General features: G+C 52.4%; 1 protein-coding gene across 2 annotated transcripts; it reads right to left on the bottom strand.

Moving 5' to 3' along the window:
- Nucleotides 1-3,069: 3,069 nt before the first annotated feature.
- On the bottom strand, nucleotides 3,070-12,842 carry PI16 (peptidase inhibitor 16). Of its 2 annotated transcripts, none has more exons than XM_025418603.3 (6): nucleotides 12,425-12,842; nucleotides 8,117-8,338; nucleotides 5,927-6,036; nucleotides 5,572-5,660; nucleotides 4,425-4,973; nucleotides 3,070-4,088 (listed from the first exon to the last, which is right to left on the bottom strand). In XM_025418603.3, exons 1-6 carry the CDS (start codon nucleotides 12,584-12,586, stop codon nucleotides 3,967-3,969), a joined length of 1,254 nt encoding a protein of 417 aa, XP_025274388.3. In that variant the 5' UTR covers nucleotides 12,587-12,842; the 3' UTR covers nucleotides 3,070-3,966. The 2 variants fall into 2 exon arrangements, with proteins under 2 accessions (XP_025274388.3, XP_025274387.3); XM_025418602.3 differs by having other exon boundaries at nucleotides 4,302-4,973; nucleotides 12,425-12,800.
- Between the last annotated feature and the right edge of the window lie 349 nt (nucleotides 12,843-13,191).

The raw sequence follows: 13,191 nt of genomic DNA, 5'->3' as shown, positions 1-13,191 counted from the left end.
ATGGATTGGAAGATTTATATGGAAGATTACACAATCCCTATCAAAATCTCAGCCAGCTTTGCAGAAATTTGACAAGCTGACATTAAATTCCAAATGGGAATTCAGGGGATCCAAAATAGCCTAAACAATCTTGAAAAAAGAAGAACCAGGACACCTGGGTGGCACCATCAGTTAAGCATCTACCTTCAGCTCAGGTTGAGATCTCAGGGTCCTGGGATGGAGCTCCCCCAACCCCCCAGTTAGGCTGTCTGCTCAGCAGGGTGTCAGCTCCCTCTCTCTCAAATAAATAAAATCTTAATTTAAAAAAAAAAAAGGAACAAAATTGGAGGACTCACACTTCATAATTTCAAAACTTAACTACATAGCTATGGTAATCAAGATGGTATGTGTGGCACTAAGGGCACCTGGGTGGCTTGTTTGGTTAAGCTTGTGCCTTCAGCTCAGATCATGACCTTGGGGTCCTGGGATCAAGCCCTGCATCAGGCTCTCTGCTCAGCACAAAGTCTGCTTCTCCCTCTGCCCCTCACCCCACTTGTGCTCTCTCTCATTCATACTGTCTCTCAAATGAATAATATTTGGAGAAAAAAAAAAGATGGTGTGGTACTGGCATAAGGTAGACCTACAGATCAGCGGGACAGGATTGAAAATCCAGAAATAAACATTCACATTTAAAGTCCATTGATTTTGGATAAAGGCAATGAAAAAACTGAATGGAGGAAGAATCCCCTTCAACGAAAAGCGCTTGGCCAACTGGATATTCACATGTGTAAGAATGAAGTTGGACCCACCTCACACCACATAACAAATATCAACTAAAGATGGATCAAAGGCTTAAATAGAACTGAAACTATATAACTCTTAGAAAAAGAAAAACACGTAGGGCAGCCCGGGTGGCTCAGCGGTTTAGCGCCGCCTTCGGCTCAGGGCCTGATCCTGGGGCCCGGGATCGAGTCTCATGTCGGGGTCCCTGCATGGAGCCTGCTTCTCCCTCTGCCTGTGTCTCTGCCTGTGTCTCTGCCTCTCTCTCTCTCTCTCTCTCTCTTGCGCGCATGTGTGCGCGCGCACGCTCCTGAATAAATAAATTATCTTTAAAAAACCCCACATAAATCTTTGTGACTTTGGATTAGGCAGTGGTTTCTTAGATATAACACCAAAAAGCACAGCAACAAAACAAATAAATTGAATATCACCAAAATTAAAGACTTGTGTTCAGAAGACATCCTAAAGAAAAATTGAAAAAATTCACAGAATGAGAGAAAATATTTTAAAATTATATATCTGATCAGGGAAGGGACTTGCATATAAACTATATAAAGAATTCCTACAACTCAATAATAAGATGAATATCCCAGGTAAAAAATGGGCAGAAAATTCAAAGATACCTCTCTATAGACCGAAGGCCAATAAGCACATGGAAAGATGTGCTTGGCATCATTAGCCATCAAGGAAATAAAAATCAAAAGCACAATGAGATGATACTATACACTCACTAGAATGGCTATATTTTAAAAAGGCATAATGAGTGTTGGTGAAGATGTAGAGAGACAAAAACCTTTGTACATTGCTGGTGTGAATGTACAATGGTGCGGCCACTTTGGAAAGCACGTTGGCAGTTCCTAAAAAATGTTAAGCATAGAGTGACCGAATGATCCGCAGTTACTATATGATCCTGCCCCTAGGTATATACCCAAGAGAAATGAAAACATATGCCTGCACAGAAACTTTTAACATGAATGTTTATAGCAGCATCATTCATAATGGCCAACAAGTGCAAACAACCCAAATGTCCACCAGTTGACAAATGGATAAATAAAATGTATTCTATACAAGGGGACATTGGTAATAAAAAGGAATGAGGTACCGTCACACACTACAACATGGATAAATCTGGAGAAGATTATGCTGAGTGAAAGAAGCCAGACAGAAGAGGCCACCACTTATTGTATGATTCTGTTGATACAAAATATCAGAATAGACAAACCCATAGAGACACTGGGTTAGTGGTTTCTCAGGGCTTGGGGTGGTGGGGGGATGGGGAGTGGCTGCTAATGGAATAGGGTTTCTTTTTGGCATGACGAGAATGTTCTAAAATTGTGCTGATGGTTGCACCACCCTGTGAATATACTAAAAACCATTGGGTGGTACACTTTAACTGGGTGGATTTTATATGAGTTACATCTGAATTTATATTATGTCTTAATACATTGTATCACACACACACACACACACACACACACACACACACACATTAGCACACGGTCTGACTTGCATGCTTCCTGTTTAACTGCTCCCGCTCCAGCTTTGGCCTGTAGACAGTCGCTCTGACCCTCCCCACCGGCCCCATCTGGGTCCCAAGCCGTCCTCCGTTACTTGCTGCTGCTAGCCACACACACACACACACACACACACACACACACACACACACACTTTCCTCCCCTGCAGCACTGCACAATCCAGTTGTGCTCCCCTGGGGGAGTGTGCCTGGGACTCCAGAAGCCTTTTTCAGCATTCCTCAAAGCACCCAGGGCTGGCAAAGCCTTTTGACCTTGTGTACCAGATGGGCCCGAGCCGCAGCACCCCGTAAAGAGGCTGTAGCCACTCCCTGACTTGGTCTAAAACCCAACTAGCCTCGGCCAGTGACTCCTGGAGCTGGCTGGGTCAGCCCTGGGCCCTTCCTCCTTCCTGCTGGCCACCTGAAAGTTTGAGTTAGGGGGCGGGGGGATACCTGGGTGGCTCAGCGATTTAGCGTCTGCCTTCAGCCCAGGGCGTGATCCTGGGGTCCTGGGATTGGGTCCTGCATCGGGCTCCCTGCATGGAGCCTGCTTCTCCCTCGGCCTGTGTCTCTGCCTTTCTTTCTCTCTCCTCTGTGTCTCTCATGAATAAATAAATAAAATCTTAAAAAGAGTTGGGGAGGGGGCCAGGTTATAGAAAGGAAAAGAAAGGTGCCCCCAAAGGACTAGATGGTGTGGGGTGGGGAGGGGACAGGTGCTGGGGCCTGGGAGGGGAGCCTCTTCAGGACTCTCAGAGACCCTCCTTCGCCCTCCGCCCCGCATAAGCACAGACACTCGGTACTCTTACACAGGCTTTTATTCGGGAGTCCGGGGGCGGGGGGAGGGGGGAGGCTTCCCTTCCCGGTCTCTGCCTATCATGGAACCCCATTCAGATGAGCTTGTCCTTCATCTGCCCTTCACAACTCCACCTCCCCAGCTACATCTGCAAGTAGGGGGAAGGGGCACTCAGGGAGAGCCCCCTATCTGCAGTGGCAGTCCATCCAGGTAGCCAGGGATCTCCCCTGAATCTCCACCTACACCCTAAGATTAAGACTGGAGGGGCAGGAGGCGCTCCGGCTGGCACCCTGAGCTCATAGCCAGCCAGGCCTCATGCCCCCAAGGTGTTTGAGGATGAGGCAGGTGTCCTGCAGCCTTTCCCTTTCAGAGCACCTTCAGCCAAGAAGCATCTTGTTTGTGGGGTGAGGGGCAGTGTGGGGGAGATGGCAGGAGGACTGCTGACCTCTTCAGCCTGGGAAGGCAGGAGGTATTCCTGGGAATAGCCCCAGACTCAGATGGCTGAAGGAAGAAGCCAGGGACCTAGGAGGGGTCAAGGGGTTTCTGGGAAGCGCTGAGATCCGTTCCTGGAAGAGCAGAACCATGGCCACCAGGACACTGGAGAATGAGCACAAGCAGCCACAGGATCACTGCTCAGAACAATCTGCAGCTAGCTGAGGGGTGGACCTCCATAGGGACAGAGGCACTCCTGAGCCAGTGCCAGGAGTCGGGCTTATAGAGGCCTCCTGGGGCACAGGTCACTTGCCTGGAGTCCGGCCGGAAGCTGGGGTCAAGGGGGGCTACTGGGCCACAGAGCAGGACCTGCCCAGGAAACTGTGGCCTCTTACTTGGAGAAAGACAATGCAGTGTGGGCATAAGGCCAGGGTCTCCCCACAGGCCTTGCCTTTGAGTGGTGACCCCTTCAGAAGATTCCAGCCAGCACGAGGGGAAGCAGTAGCAGCAGTCCCAGAAGGGGGCCCCAGATATGACCAGGGCCCTGGTTCAGCCCTGACTTGATGCTAGGTTTTTCAGGGCCCTCTGCACCTGTGGGGAGGGAGAGGCTTTGTCTCAGCCTGGACAAGGCTATGCCTGACCTCCCACCCTCCCTGCCAGGGGTGCAAGTGGGGTCCAGCAGCCGGGGAGGAAGCTCTTACTCAGAGGGTGCATGCCCCGCTGTGCGCATAACCTATGCTGGGGGCTGGGTGCTGACATTCTGGAGACAAGGAGGGAAGGTGGGACCAACACTACAGGCCTTACCTGGCAGCGATGACTGCAGGGCCAGGGTACGTGTGGCTTTAGCGCTGGCAGAGGTATTGGGGGAGTTGGACAGGGACTTGGAGGAGGTGTGCCCCATGTGGTCCCATGTGGCCAGCAGCTCACCTGTCTTGTCCTGGCCTGGAAAAACTGAAGCCAAGACCTCACTGGAAGGAGATAACTTTGCCTCAGCCTTGCCCACCTTCTGGGACTGGGGTAGTGGCTCCCGTGTCCCTCTCAAGAACATCTTGGGGTGTGGAGAACTCTCTGGGCTCTTGGAAGTCATTCTTGTCCTGCTGGCCTCTTTGTCTGCCAATTTGGAGATGGGCTCATGGGTTGATTTGGGGGAGGTAGCTGGCCCCTCATCCAAGGAGAACAGGCTGTGAGACACCAACAAGGAAGGGGTCTCAGTCGTTAAGGAAGGTGGAGCCTCCCTTGCGGTGGAGGGGGGCTCCTCCGTTGCTACGGAAGATGGGGCCTTGGTTTCTACAGCAGGTAGAGCCTTGGTTTCCAGGGAGCCTGAGGCCTCTGTTACCAAGGAGGCTGGAGTTTCTGTTGCCAGGGAAGAAGGGATACGGCTTTTGCCAGAGCCTGAAGCTTCAGTTGCCAGGGAGGATGGGGCCTCGGTTACCAGGCCAGGCAAATCCTGAGCCTCTTCCCGGCCCGCGACGGGTTCTGACAAGAAACAAGGCCCGCGTTAGTGCTGTGGCAGGACCCCACATCCCTGCCCCACCACAGTCACGGTGAGCGACCAAATGTCCTGTGATCTCTCTCTCACACACACACGCTCTCCAGCGAATCTGTCCTTCATTGATAGTAAGTTTTATTTTATTTTAGCTTTATAACAGTGTCCCCTCCATCCACCTCCGTGTCCAACTCTGCCTCTCTCCGCACTCACACAACCACTTGTTCAGGGGACTCTCCAGCTAGCTGTGTGTCCCTAATGCGTCGCCCTGGCCACGCCCACCATAGGCACCGCCACCTCGGGGACCCTTTCCTCGAACTCAAGCTCAGGAGCCCACCCCCCTCCTGTCCTCCACCCTCCCCTGGGAGAGCTGAAATCCAGTCACTTTGAATGACAGGGCGCCGAAGTGACTGCAAGGCAGGCAAAGTGGGCTCTGGAAGCCCGATAGGGCGGGCCCACCACGGTCCCCAGGTCCCCGGAGGTGGTGTCCTGCCCGGGCACCGCTGGGGACTCCACCGAGGCTCTAGGACCACCCAGCCCCATCCCTGGCCGCCCCTTCCTGCTTCTCCCCACCCCAGGCCAACTCACCGCAGAGGGAGCTCTCGCAGCGGTAGCCGGATGGACAGAGGGAACACGGAGTGCCTTCCTCGTAGGGTTTCTTTCCCTTCACATTCCCCCTGTGGGAGGCGAGGATGATGCTGGGGGCCAGGGCGGTCCCTGCAAACCTGAGTCCCTATCCCTCATACACACACCTAGGCCTGAAGTACCCCGGGTCTTACTTTCTCCCACTAGCTTGCTGGGTTCCCACCAGTGCCCTCACAGCTCCCCCAAGGGTATGGGGTATAGGCCCAAATTGGCCCCCTCCCACATTCTTAGGCTGCCCAACTCAACCGTCCCCTTGGCTCTGCCCATCCTCTATCCCAGAGGCTCCCTGGGCACTCACGGAGGCTCATAGTTGCAAACCAGCAAATGGATGTTGGTCTCCTCGACACCCTGGAGCTTCTCACAGAAATGGGAGCCACAGCCAATCCTCTCTGTCTTGGCCCAGACCACCTGAAGAAGGGCAAACCCAACAATTTAGCCTGGGTGGGATGCCAGTAGCTAGTGTCTGTCTACACCAGTCTTCTATGGATGAGGAGAAGAAGATCTCTACAACCTGTCAGATCCAAGTCTCTAAGGACACACAGCTTCAGGATAAAACTCTAAACAGGGAGTTTTGTAGGAATTTGTCCTGAACCACATACACTGTTTCACCAGGCCTTTCTCTGAAAAAACTTCATTTTGTATATACCCTCATGAACTCCTCCTGTGTGTTTTTTTCTTTGCAACTTCCTGTGCACTTTAAACAAGGAGTATATCCCAAAGGAATGAATCTCAAATGGGAGAATCTTAGATATCAGCAACAAACAAAATCCAAGAAAGAGAATGGAAAGAGCCATCTTGGATGTAGAAATTCCTCCCCAAAGCACAAGTGAGTGCTTGTGAGGATCTGTTCTGCTCTAAGTCTGGGTCTCCTAGCTGCTAGAAGGAATTCTGTCTTAAGTGTAAAATTTTAGAAGTCCAAACAATCTTTGTGCACCACCATGGGCTGAGATCAGCAGCCTCCCCTTGCTATTTGCAGGCCCTGGTCTGTTTAGGAGACACTCAAACAGAGGCTAGTTTTTGTTGTGAGATCTGACTCTGGTTATTAATTCTGCACATAGCCCCCAGGACTGGTGGTTTTTCTGTTTAAGTTAGCTGAGGACAGCAGTGGTGAGCATCTCATAGGCAGAAATGCCCCCAGAGTACATGTGCACTCAGCCCTGGAGGACACTGGGGTGGGAGTGGGCCAGACCCACTCCTGCTGGGCACTTACAGCAATCGTAGCAGGAGGAAATGTGTGTGTGCATGTGTGTGTGTGTGTGTGTTAGGGGTAGGGGGGTAAAGTGAGATGTGGCAGGGTACAGAGGGAAGAGGACAGGGAGGGCTACTGGGCCCTCACAACTTCTTCATCTGGGTGGGTGATGTTGGGATTTTATTCTTGAAAGATTAGCACTAAAAATACCACTCAAAAAAAGCACTGGAAAGTGGAATTGGTGAATATGAGGGGGAAGAAGGTTGAGCTTCCTTTTCTTTTTGTAAGAGAATTGTCATGCTACTGTTTGAACAATAAGCACTGGGTGGAGAAGAACATGAATTCAATAACACTAATGTTAATTCCCCTACACACCCATACACACTTGCACCCAACATCTCTTATCTGGAAATGCAAACGTTCAAAATGCAGTGAGAACACTTACATAAGCAAAAAGTGGCTGGGAAGGGCAGGAAATGCTCTCAAGGTCTCCCTGAAACCTTTATACAGTGACCATTTGTTCTTATTTTACACATGGTTTTGTTGCCTTTTTTTTTTTTTTTAAGATTTTTATTTATTTGAGAGAGAGAGAGAGAGCATGCGCAGGAGGGAGGGGTAGAGGGACAGGGACAAGCAGACTCCCCACTGAGCAGAGAGCTTTGATGCCAGGACTGGATCCCAGGGCCCTGGCACCATGACCTGAGCAGAGGCAGACCCTTAAGCCACTCAGCCACCCAGGCGCCCTCACACATAGTTTGTAAAAGAGGAAGAAGGTTAAACACACGCAGTGGTGCTTGCTCATCGGTCCCTGGCTGATTAGAAGCAGCACCCCAGACGCCATGAGAGATGACAAAAGAGGGACAGTGAGAGAAGCCAGAAGCCCTGCCGGACCTGGGCCAGAGGACGGGACCGCTCAGAGGTCGGCCAGGATTGCCCGGGACAATAATTACGGCCCCCGAAACTGGCTCTGCGACACCTCACTTAGGTCCCCTCTGTACGAGGAGGCCCAGAAGGCCACCTAGGTTTTCAGACGATCGTGGTTCTTCAAGAGTTAACTGGAGATGGTTTGGGCTGAGTCCGAGAAGCAGACTTCCTCAGAGGCCTGCACAACACATGCGCACCGTGGAAAGACTTCTACGGAGGGTCTTGCGGGCTTAGAGTCCTGGGGAGGGAGAGGCGGCCCCCCTCGGCCCTCCGCCCCGCCCCCCGCCCCTCCGCCCCGCCCCCGGCCCCGCCCCCTGCTCATACGGCCCCGCCCCCTCGCCATGTAGCCCCGCCCAGTGCTCTGGGGCCTCGCACCTGCGTGTAGTGGCCGCACATCTGGCCCTGGTCGCAGGTGGCGGCGCTGAGGTTGTAGTGCTCGCGCTCGTGGTGCCACTCCTCCATGGCCAGCGGCACGTCCAAGCCGTGGCCCGTGATGGCGAACAGGTTTTCGCCGCGCCTCCCGCGCTCCTTGTTGTGGCCCCACACGCACTGCTTCGCGTAGGCCTTGGCGAAGGCGGCCAGCTCCTCGTTCCACCTCTGCGGGGCGGGTCGAGGAGGAAGGTGAGGAACGCCTTGGGCTCCGTGGAGGCAGCGGGGGGGGGACGTGGGGATGCCCACAACTCTGGGGTCAGAGAAGAAGGTTGGAGGTGTCCTGGGGGCCTCTGCAGGCGGAGCCCTCCCCTCCCTCGGGGTGACCCAGGCCGTGACCAGGAACAGTTCTGTGCTCCTGGTGGGCTTCTGTGGGGAGGTGGGAGGCTGCCTCGCCGGGCCATGGAGTTAGCCAAACTTGGGACCATTTACCAGCTATGTGGTTTCAGACAGATTGCCTCATCTTCCTAAACTTGCATGGGGCTTTGGGAAGAATAAGTGAGTTGATGTTTGTAATGGTGTTATTATTAATTAATATTAATATCCTTCTATGTGAACGGAGGACGGCTGTGCCCTGCTTACCTCCCACGGCTGCCCGACTGCTCTGAAGACCACAGGATGTCCAGTAAGGTGTTCAAGGGCTGCATTATTTATTCCACCACCCTCCACCCTCTTACCCAGGCATCATAAGTAAGAGGGGGTCAGCACTCCCCTCTCAGGTCCCACTCTCCCCTTGGGGTTGCCCAGCCTCCATGGCTTTACCAGCTCCAGACTTCCCTCCCAAGTGCTCTCAACCCTTGTCAACCTATTAAGCGTCTCCATGTGACCCTCACTGAGAGGCCTATTTTCAGAACTTTGGTGTCTCCAGGAGCTATCAGATCCCAAAAGCACCGTTCTCCCGGGGCGGGGGGGGGGGGGGGGGGGGACCTGAGGTGAGGCAGCTGGAGGGGGCATTTTAGGTTAAGGGACCCCTGAGGTTCTCTGTGTCCCTGGCTGGGAGGACAGGCCCAGTGTGGGTGGAAAGAGCGATTAACAAAGGATTGAGGAGAAAGGTCTGGATCCCATTAAACTTTGTCCTTGGCCTCTCCTAGAAATGGATGCCTGGCGGCAACTCTTGCTCCACCCTCTGGGGGCCCAGCCAGCTGTGGGAGCCAGACAGCCTATAAAGTGCCAAGAGCTTGGGTGACCCTGAGAGGAGGGGATTGTGTGGCTCCTCACCCACACAAGGCTCTCAGGAGCAGCTGCCTGGGGTGGGGATGAGAACACAGGGCTGGGACAGCCCCATTTTGTGACTATGGGTGAATCCCTTTCCTTCCCTGGGTGTTTTTGTCCCAAATCACTGGTCCCTGAGGTTGTCTCAAACTCTGGCAGTAAGGGGAGCTGGGGAGTGAGAAGTGGCAGGGTGTAGGGGACCGGGATCAGGGTTTCTGGGATGACCTGCGGGACCTCAGACTGAATAGTCAGCTCCTTCAGGGTAAGACAGTGATGTGGCCCCAGTGTCTGGCACAGTGCTGGCGCATAGCAGGTGCTCAGTAGACATTTGTCAGCTGTTGATGACTGGCTCTGTTTTAAGTGGTCTCCCTACGGAGGCTGGCTGTGATTCCTATTCTGCCTGGATGTGTGGAATCTCACCAGTAGAGTCATTCCTATGGGTCTCAAGGCTTCTCAGTCTTCCCGAGACCCCTGTGGATTTTTGAGTCCTGGCATCCACCCACACTGGCCACATGGTCACCATCTGAAAACAAGTCTATTCATTCATTTACTCATTCACTCATGCAACAGTCTGGGGGCCCTGTGCCAGCCTGGAGGTGAAGCCCAAGTTCACATTGTCATAAACGATTGGGCTACCACATGGTAAATGACAGACTCGCAATGGGTCATGAAGAGGCACCAAGGAGGGTCATTTAGCCCAACCTGAGGGTGGGAAGGAGACACTAAGCTAAGGGTTAGAACTGAGGCATTGGTCAGGTGGAGAGGGGAGGACATCCTGGACAGAAGCCATAGCATGAGCAAAGGTGTAGAGGTGAGAAACACCATCTTAGCTGGGGAAGGATAAGCTGTTGAGGTAACTGAGGGAGAAACGGAGCAGGAGAGGAAGCTGGCGGTGTAAGCAGGGCCCCGGACACACAGAGCCTTCTCAGGAGCTGGTGCTTTATCCTGAGGCAGTCAGGAGCCATTGGGAGCTGTTGAAAGGTACTGAACAAGGTCAAGACCATGTGTTGGATTATTCATTCTGGCAACGGAGGCCAGAGCCTGGCGAAGCAGGTAGAGGCTCTTCTAGGAGTCTTGAGAGAAGTCTTGAAAGACTGGACCAGGGTTGTACCAAGGGAGCAGGATGTGGGAGTAGGAGTCAAGGAAGATCGAACCTTCTGGGAGGTAAAAGTGGTGACAATTAGATGTGGAAACTACAAGAGAGAAAAGAGTCCACGAGAACTGCCACCTGCCTCACCCTGGACCCGTTCCCTCTTTTGTTAATCACATACTTACTGAGCACTTACTATGTGTCACACATGTTCTAAGCGCTTTCTACATATTCATTCAGTCCTCCCAACCATCCTACAGGGGAGTTGCTATGTTGTCATCATCTTCAATTTACAGATGAGGAAGCTGAGGCACAGAGAAGTTAAGTAACTTAGCCAAGGTCACAGAGCTAATAAATGGCAGAATTAAGATTTGAGAGAAGCCATCTGGCTCCAGAGTTTCAGCATTTACCATTCCTGAGATTGAGCCTGAGCCTTGTTCCAAATTTATCCTGGTGTCCCAGCCCCTGACCTCCTCCCATCACTTCCCACCAGACAGCAGCATAACCCCTGAATATCCAAACTGCTTCCCAGAATGTTGTCCCTCCACCAAGGTCCACCTCTGTCCACAGAGCAGCTCCTGGGTGATTAGCCCCCAGCCTCAGCCAACAAATCTGTAGGGCATCAGGGATCTACAAATGGGGAAACTAAGGCTAAGTGGGTTCCAAGCCTCAATCAGGGAGCTACTGGCAGAGCTTATCTTTTGTCTGTAGTTCCTGGTTGAGCTGTGTGCATTTCTAGGGGACTTCCTGGATCTTTGTCATCCTGTCTGACCCTGAAGGTAGGGATCATTAGTCTCAAGAGATAGGTCAGGAAATGGAAGCCTTTGAAGGTAAAGGACCCACCCCTAGTACTTTGCCAGATGGAACAAAGCTATAAGAACTCCAGTCCCCAGACCCTCAGGCTCACTGCTCTGTTTCCCAGGTGTGAACTTGCTCTGAGGCATGAGCTATGGGGTCCCTGGACATTGCTCATGAACCTTCCAGAGCACCTGAGGGTGGCCAGAGAGGATGGGCCTGCTTGGTCCTCAGGGAGAGCAGGAAGGAGGTGAATTTCCGGCTTTATCTCTTTTCATCTTGAGCATTAACATCTTGCCCCTAATTCTACCATCAAATAATTCTCCCTTTCGACAGGTAACCACCACCCCAAATCTGGCTTTCCATCCCAAATCTGGTTTCCATCATCTATAGGCATGTCCCTGTGTGTTTACTACATCTGCATGTGTCCCCACCAGTATACAATAGTATTTTTTTTTACATTTTTAAACCTTATGTAAATATGCCCTACTGTATATATATATTGAGATTTCCTTCCCCACCCCTATCAGTGTTATATCTGTGAGATTCAGTGTCCATGTTGATATATAGGTAGCTCTAATGAAGAAGATGAGAAACTGATGGTCCTTATTAGGTTAAAGGAGTCACCCCAAATCGCAGGTCTTGCGGTGTGACCGAGACAGAATGTGAACTGTGTGATGCAGAGCCCTCTCCGCTGCTGGCTCCTGTTCTCACCCACCTCCTTAGTACATCCCTCCTACCCTAGTGCTGGGTGGGACCCATCCTGCTGCCTGCGTTTCCTCTTCTCATTGACTTGGAAGGCATCTGAAAGACCAGACCGTTTTCACCCAGGTGTTAGGAACTTGTGTTCCCCCTATCACGGGCACCTGGATTTTAGGAAGGGGTCACTGGAGTGGGAATCTGGGTGTCTCAGGCCTGGCTCTACCAGCTGAGGGACTTGAAAGCCCCTGAGGGACCAGCAAGTCCCTCTGAGCCTCAGTTTCCTGATCTGTTTAATGGGACTACTTCTGGGGACCTGTGAATTATATAATATGTCTCTGTCACTGACCAGAGACATGAGTCTCTGAGGTAGCTTCAACTCAGGGGTGGGAGGGATTGGGGGGCCTGGCCCCAGCACCCCTCAGTCCTGGCAGGTGAGTGTCCCTGGCCACACTTACCATTTGCAGCATATCAGCCGCAGGTGGGGATGCCTGGGACCGGTAGAGGTTGTGCAGCTCCACCATTGCACGTTTCTCATCTTCAGTGAGGGCGCCAGCAGGGCCCACGGTGGCCGCCAGCAGCAGCAGCAGCAGCAGCAGCAGATCACAGGAGCTGTGCATGGTGGCCAGTCCTCTCAGCCTCTCCCGGCCAGGGGTCTGGCAGCTGGATTTAAAGTCCTTCCCACACAAGCACCACCCTGGCTGGGGCGGCGGGAGGGGCTGTCTGCAGGCCTGGCCCAGCTCACACAATGTCTCCAGGAGGGCTGGGTGCTTGGGTCCTGACCAGAGTTGAGTTCGCTCCCAGCATTTATCTCCCCTCAGAGTCCTTGGCAAAAGCCTTCTTTCTCTTGGTAACGGGGGCTCAGGCCAAGTGCTGTGTGTGTTCTGCAGTCCTCCCGAGTGGTGGACAGGTCCTCAGGGGCAAAATATAGTAACCCAGGTCACACCCACTGGGTGCTGAGGACAAGTAAGAGGACGGGAACCACGTGGACCCTGCCCCTGAGGACTGGGCAGGATAAAGAAGCTGTAGTTGGCTTATGGGAGGACAGAGGAAGACAAGATGTATTTTGTAAAAAAGATGGGCCAGCCAAAACTTGAATCCTGGTTCTGCTCCTTTGCTGGCTATGTTTTTGGCAGTTTTCTTAATCAGATCAGTGGCAATAATAGTACCTACCTCATGGTGCTGGAAGGAAGATTAAATGAGATCAAATGTATGTAAGACACCC

This window comes from Canis lupus, chromosome 12, assembly GCF_003254725.2.
Source record: "Canis lupus dingo isolate Sandy chromosome 12, ASM325472v2, whole genome shotgun sequence".
NCBI lineage: Eukaryota > Metazoa > Chordata > Mammalia > Carnivora > Canidae > Canis > Canis lupus.
Note: the sequence above shows the minus strand (reverse complement) of the source record. Positions and strands in the feature narration are given on the sequence as shown.